General features: G+C 34.3%; 1 protein-coding gene across 1 annotated transcript in view; it reads right to left on the bottom strand.

Annotated features, from left to right (window-relative positions):
* The window catches only part of LOC108371270 (aquaporin AQPAn.G-like), a gene marked incomplete at its 3' end in the record, with an annotated part of 44553 nt that extends 37729 nt beyond the window's left edge, over positions 1-6824 (bottom strand). The window contains exons 1-2 of the mRNA XM_017626797.1: positions 6599-6824; positions 5634-6097 (exon numbers count right to left, since the gene is read on the bottom strand). Of these exons, the coding sequence (XP_017482286.1) occupies positions 5634-5649 (16 nt within the window). The remainder of the gene's footprint in view (positions 1-5633; positions 6098-6598) is intronic.
* Between the last annotated feature and the right edge of the window lie 534 nt (positions 6825-7358).

Genomic DNA, 7358 nt, shown 5'->3' on the forward strand with positions numbered 1-7358 from the left:
AGTACAGTCGGATAATATCTACCACACCTGCTCCTTAATGTAGTGGTCGATGAAATTTGCCACCTTATGGCATATTGTACTTATGACCGGATCAATGTGAAGAACACAGTCGCTGCTAGGCACAAATAGGAATAAGACTTCTTTCTCTCCAACACAACTTGCCGCAGCAGTCAGCTAGAAGAAGCTTTTCTTATTTCAAAACGAGTCTCTCTTTTATCCTCCTCTCCTTCTTATATCGAAGGATCGATATTTTAATATGAATGGATAACGATACGCGGTTTTGTACTTTAAACGACGATATATAGATTTGTATTGGAAGAAGTTCTTAAAAAAAAATTTGTTAAATTTTCAACCTCTATAATTAAATGCAGAATAGCAAAATATATGCGCTGAAAAGAAAAGTAGATTTTAACAAAGAATTTATTATCAAGAAATTTCTTCAAGTCACATTTCAAGCTTAAAACAGATTTCAAAAAAGTTTATTGTAGAAAATTATCCAAACAAGAGCACAGGTTTCGTAGTAGTTTCTCATAATTAGCGGAGAATTTCTCCAAACGTGAAAAGTGTTAGCGATAACTAGCCATCACATACAAACATACATATCGTCGTTTAAAGTACAAAACCGCCTATTGTGGTTCTGCAAATCCTCGTAACTGACATTTGTGCCAAAAAAAGATATTTGCTCACCGGAAGCCCCTGGCATCAAACCCTTAACCAGTTATACTAAAATATCGATACTTAGACATAAGAAGAAGAGATATTTCAAGTTAAAAAGAGAGTACCGTTTTGTATTAAGACAAGTTTTACTCTCTTCTGTAAAATTTAGGCAACCTCTCATACAAGGTTTTGCATTTTCTTGATACGCGGTTTTGTGCTTTAAACGACGACATGTACATATGTATCGATAATAAATACAAAAATTATGGGCGCCAAAAAAATTAGTGATTTTATCTTGACGTGTTTATGGCTACAGATAGATATGTTTGATATTAGTTAAATTTTAATAGTTAGTAAATGTTTGGGTTTATGATTTTGTTTATTTGTTAATAAATTACTTTAATCTACTATAGTCAGTCATTAGGCTGGTTGTAGTTGCTTCTTTATGAACTGTAGGCTATTTGTTAAGTTGTGAACTTTAGATAGGCATTAGTCGCTAATAAATGTGTAATAATTGACCCAAAATGTAGGTATGTGTATGAACTTAAACTTGATGCTTGAATTATTGAAATGTTTCAAACATAGTTTGCATCCCATGCATATGTATCTACGTATTTATGGACTTATGTTTGCGTACCTTGCAGGGAAACCGCGAACCAGTGATTAAAATTGCTGGTTCCGTTCTAGATTTTTGTCGCTAAAAACGAACCAGCCCTATAGTAACTAGATCCCAACCAGGCCAAAATCAGCGAATTGTGGTTCTTAAAAAAAAAAAAACTATTTCATTTCACTTTTTTAATTAGAAATCTATAGCTGAGGTGGCGAATTCAGAACTGGTTCGCAGCTACCAAAAAAGTGATGCAGGGGGCGGCTTGCTAACTTTACATGGATTTGTGTTTGGCGGCTTTTTCGTTCAAATATGCTTTCATTCTGCACTTCGCAGATTCATTTTCATAGTTTGGTATATAACCAATAATGGTCTCGAATATAACCAATAACAGCGTGCACCTCTGCAAACTCAGCTACAGCCAAAGGTATGTAAACGTACATTTCTTACAAACATTCAAACAAATTTAATATGAAATTGAAAACACATTTCTTTGAAAATAATTTAAAATCGAGCACACGGAAGAACCAAAACGATTGAAAACATCATGATACCTTTCTCATCTGTCGATTTTAGAACTGGTTCGGAACTAACGAAAAAGCGATGCAGCGGGGGGCAATTGAGTCTTCCTAGGACAACGCAATGCATCTCTAATACAGAACCAATTCGGCACCAGTACGTTTCCCGACCGGGTATGTACATACATAGGTGCTTCAAATGCTTGTTTGCTATTATACCACTTGTATGTATGTATGTATGTATCTATGCGTGTGAATAAATTTAAAAATAGCCGGCGAAAATAGCAAAGCAACGCGAATAAAACGTGACTTCACCAAATTTACACATCCCATTAATCCAGCAGTCAGTCAAAAGAGTTGATGACACCGTTGGACATTTTGTGTACGCCGCATTAGTGAAACCGTCATTTTCACTTGTGTGTTTGCGAAAATAGAAGACGATAAATTAAAATACGCAGCGTAAGTAAACAAACTAATGTAGGAAGTCAGCTGCTGAAGATGGACAAGTAAGATTTTAAAGAATTGTTTAGTGAATGTGATTAAATATATATATTTTTTAATTATAGTAATTTTAATATGCTTGTATGCTTTAATTTGTTTTTTTTTTCATACAACATCTTTAAAATTCCTGCAGTATACTACATATGTATGTATGTATATTTTGGTTTCCCCCATCATCTGCAGCACAAATCAAAGTCAAAATTTCAGGTTTGTTATTTATTTGTTGTTGAAATGATTCATTTTGTTAGATTGATATAAAAATTGTGCGAAATTTCTGGACTTCAGGCGATACTTTTTTTTTATGTAGTATAATAAATAAGAAACTGCGAGAGAAAAAAAAATATTTTTACAGCTGTTTTCTTTAAGTGTTAACATTTTGGTATTGCGCCATAAATTCAACAGCGAAAAGGGGTTAAGGAGTTTAAATGTAATGTGAAATTTATTGTCGTTGTGTTCTCAATTTTACGATGACATCAACAGCTGCATACAAAAGCGGCATTTGTTTTTTTTTTTTAATTCTTTGGTTGGAATAAAAAAATTTCATTGGTAAATAATGTTATTATATTCTCAGCGTTAAAAATATGCCGAAATAAAAATATTCGCATACATATGTACGTACATACATATATAGGTTGTCACAAGTGCGCGATAATCTGTTTTGCAAATCACCTTATTGTTTTCTTTCTCTCTTATGGATTCTACATACAGCTATTTGACGCCTTTAAGAGGTAGCTAATTGTTCGAAGCCATATTTGTATTCTTCTGAATATTCTGGTTTTCTTTCAGTAACCTTCCAAAAACATCTGTGTTTATCCCATTTGTCAGTGTTAGAAAGCCTCTAGATTTAGAAAAACTGTCACAACTCAAAAAGCGCTACTTTTCAGTAAATGAGTACTAAGTTTTTAAATGACTCTCATCATTTAGAAATTGGTATTTCTTTATGAAATTATTCTCTCTGTGGAGTTGGAGCATTTCACGAAACGATCCTAAACGCTACATTTTTGCTTTAAATGGTAAAAGTAATGTCTATGGGGTAAGGCGCTTAAGGTTGAGCTGAGAGATTAACTGATAAGCGTTAAGTAAACGGATTGAACACGAGTCGCTTGAGATTAGTTAGGCCTCAGGTTCAATGCTGAGCAGAGCAGAGGAAATCCAGTTTTATTCCCACCTTTTATATTTTATTACTCATTCTGTTTTGAAGAGTGTCATATTGTTGAAAAGATATGCCAGGTACAGTGAAACATCACTATAACGAACGTTTATATAAAGACAAACTCGATATTACAAAATTTGTGTTGAGTCCTCTGAAAAAAGCTCGTTCTAGTGAAATTTCGCATACAAAAATTTCTATAGATATGTATAAGAAAGAAATTTTGAGCATGAAAACATTCGTTAGAGTCCCGTTAAAAAGAAAACAAAAACTACAAATAATTCCATGCGACACTAAATTTTACACACGAAAAATCAATATATTTGCGACACTAGGGCCAAAAATAGAAAAACTGTGCTTTTAGTTTTTATATGATGTCAGGATTATAGGAAAGATAAAATTAACTAAAAAAAATATTTGAAAAATTCCATGCAATGTAAAATATCAATGTGGTTATCAAATAAAGGAAAAAATTCTGCAGAATTAAAAATGATTATATTTTTTGGCGCCACCTTGATTGTCCTTGAAAATTTGAAATATTTCTTTTTGATAAAATTATGTATTAAGGACCAATATACACATGACCACACTCTCCAATTTCGTCCTTCTAGCTTTATTAGTTTAAAAATCAAAATAATTGAAAGTTCAAAAAAAAAAAAAATTTTTTTTTTAAATTTTCTCTTTGATTGGGTACTCATATTGTTATTCTAGGTTGCACTGCATTAAAACAAAATTTCTGAATTAACCTTTGACATTTCAAAGTCTTTAAAAAAGCCCTAACTCGGAGAGAAAAAAAACGCCCATAGTTTCGTGAGTATATTAATTGTTTCGAATATATTTAAATTTTTTTGGATTTGTGAACACTTGGTATTTATAATGATTTTTCTAAAATATCTTTGTATTGAAATATTGCGAAACCGTAGATGTAACAATGGATTTAGCCAACCCCTTCAACTTCGTTACATCGAAGTTTCACTGTATTTTCATATATCTCTTTAAAAACAGAGTAACCTCTAAGGAGGTGCACACTAAAGTGGAAGAAGTTTAGAACTGTAGGTACTTCATTTGTGTCATAATGTAATTTTTTTTAAATTTCAGTACAAATAAGTATTCGTTTTATGCAATCAGTGCTTCAGTGTACTTATTTATATTTAGTGATGTGCTGAGTTGGTACTTTTAAGTATTGATAGAGTATCCAATACTTTTGATACTCGGTCTCTAATAAAAGCGCACATAGGCCAAAAATATGAAAAAAAACGGTACAGGGGAGACTCGCTCATCAACAGCCGAATGTAGGGGCCAAGAGAGCTTTTAATATTGATTCAAATCAAAAATGTATATATGGACATATGTGTCGGCCCGTCGCCATAATGCATAGGAACTCTTACTTGTCTGAATCATTTTTTTTCTAGATGAATCAGACGATATTATCTTTGTAGGCCTGAAAGACCTCTTCAGCCGTCGAAAGCATTTTGCTTAAACCTTGGATCCACTAAGGCCGATATCATATAAAATAGTATTAAATTAATTTTTTTTATAAACTCGAAATATATAAAGTGGCGCAGGTTTAATGTAGAGAAAAGGTATTGCGTACCGAAAGGGAAGTAGCGGGTACCGAAATCTTTTTGAAGTATTGGGTAACAATTGAGAAAATAAAATACTGGTAGAGCGCTTCCCCAAAAACAGGAAACCCGCGGAAATTATTCTAATTTGGCTATTCAACATATCCCCGTCAACTTTACCAGCTTTAAAGTTGACTAATAACAGCAGAGCTAAGTGTTGCCAAGTAAACAAATTGCAGTTGACAAGTCCTGACACCACCGTCTATCAAATTCGAATACCAGAAAAAACTTGCTTACACAAAACCCTGCACCTAGTGTATTATCTAAACGAAAATTCCAGCCATTGACTCTAAAGTTTGCCTTGTCATTTATTTAAAGCATATAAAGAAATATTTCACTACGTGGGACATTAAAATTAAGTAGCTGCTTTTATGAACTGCTTTTTAAGCTTTTTTAATATTTTTCGCCCAATTACTTCTGTATTCAGTAATTCCAATAATTTCACTTTTGTTCGAGCCAAATACCTATAAAAAAAATGAACAACTGTAACAAGTGTTTTTTTTCAAGAGATCTGCTGCAAGGTTTTCCCAAACTCTAATTACAAACTCTTTCAAGTCTTTGTTACAAAATTCACTTACCACGTTTCTCCTCCATTTTTATATTTAATTGTATTCAAGTGGTGGTGCTTTTATGTATTTATATCGACTGTAAAATGGGTATGCTTTCGCAATGCGAAATGTGTGCGCCAAATTTTTTTATAATTTTTTTTTTTTTTATTATTTATTTCTTTAAATTGGTGCTGTTTAGCAGAAATCACAATAGCACTTGTTGGCAATTAAAGCGTTGCAAAATCACTAACAAATGTCCAATGGGTGGGTTCAATAGATATCTACGAGTACATATACGTGGCGCGAAGATTGTTTTCTGCACAAAGCTTACAGAGTGGATGTGCTGCTGCTGCTGCTGCTGGCAATCGATGAAATGAAAGTCAACAATTAATTCACCGCTTCAATGCGCGCGCGGGTGTGCGATTGTGCGATCGTGTGCGCCAGTGTGTGTGTGTGTGTGCGTGCAAGTGCAAGTGCAAGTGGGCGCTGCAAAACTAAAATCAAAAGTTAGCAACAAGCAACAAGAAAAAAAAAACAAACAGACACAGCAACTTAATTTCTGTTGCAATTTCACTTGACCAATTGTTTTCAAACACTTATTGCCCGTCCATTTAGCGTCAGCAGCCTGTTTTTTTTTTATTTTCACCTCAAAAAAAGTTTCAAAAAAGCGTTTGTGCAGAAATATGTTCAGAAAAAGGAAAGTGCGATCCAGCTGCATCAATTGCTCGTAGGTGGTTTTGAACTGGGGTTTTTTGGCGTTTTTTGCTTGCCGATTTGTAACAGTTGTGGATGTCTTTCAAGCACCACCCAACACACAAAATTGCGAATGTGTAAAACTAAGGTGCACAAAGAAAGTTTTTTTTTTTTTAATGAGATTAAAGTCAATTTCAAGATAGCCAAATCTTCGCACAAAAATCTTTTAATTTGCGTAAATTTAATTAAAACTCCAAAGGCGCGTTTGTTGCAATTTAATTGGAAATATTAAAAAAAAACACCTTCTAGACTGCTGATAACCATTTAGGGTCTCTGCTGTTAGTCGCTTTGCTTTCAATTTACTCAGTTCATCTACTACTAATCAGTATAGGTGTAGGTAATCACTTTTTGCAGGCACTTTTAATTGAGTTACTATTTTATTAGATTTTTAATTTTTAAATTTGTTTATTTTCAATTTGTACTTTTGCTGCGGTTATTTCTTCTTTGTCGCGTTGCTACCACGTTCGGTGTTCGAGCGTAAATAAACACAATCTGCAGCTGACTTCAGCTGATATAGTAGTTGGAAGCGCAAAAATGGTGCGCGCACATATCCCAAGCAACAGCAGCACCAACAACCACCGCACAAGCAGCCAGCAAAGGCAGCCGCCAACAACGCCAGCCGTAACGTCGCTGCCAGCCTCTGCCGCAGGCAATCAAGCCGGCCAAAAGCANGGCAGAGGCGTTAGCAGAGGTAGCAGCAGCGCTGGCAATACTAATAGCAGTCAACCAGTCTATCATAGCAAAGTAGTTTAGCTCAGCAGCTTCATATCGACGCTTGACGTTTGGTATTGGCGTCGCTTAACTTGTTTATGGTGGTAGCTGAAAAGGCCGGCTAACAGTGTGTCATTTGATTGACGAATGTAAAAAAAAAATTAGTCTTTTATGGTTTTATTGAAAATTTAAAAAATGAAAAGGGCTGTCCATATATTACGTATGGGAGTTTTCGCCTGTTTTGAGCTCTCGCCCGCGTCGTGAAATTATCCTCTTTGCTCTTCGACGCTG

The sequence above is a fragment of the Rhagoletis zephyria genome, unplaced genomic scaffold (genome assembly GCF_001687245.7).
Source record: "Rhagoletis zephyria isolate East Lansing unplaced genomic scaffold, Rhagoletis_zephyria_1.1 Rzeph_scaffold_04839, whole genome shotgun sequence".
NCBI classification, from domain to species: Eukaryota; Metazoa; Arthropoda; class Insecta; order Diptera; family Tephritidae; genus Rhagoletis; species Rhagoletis zephyria.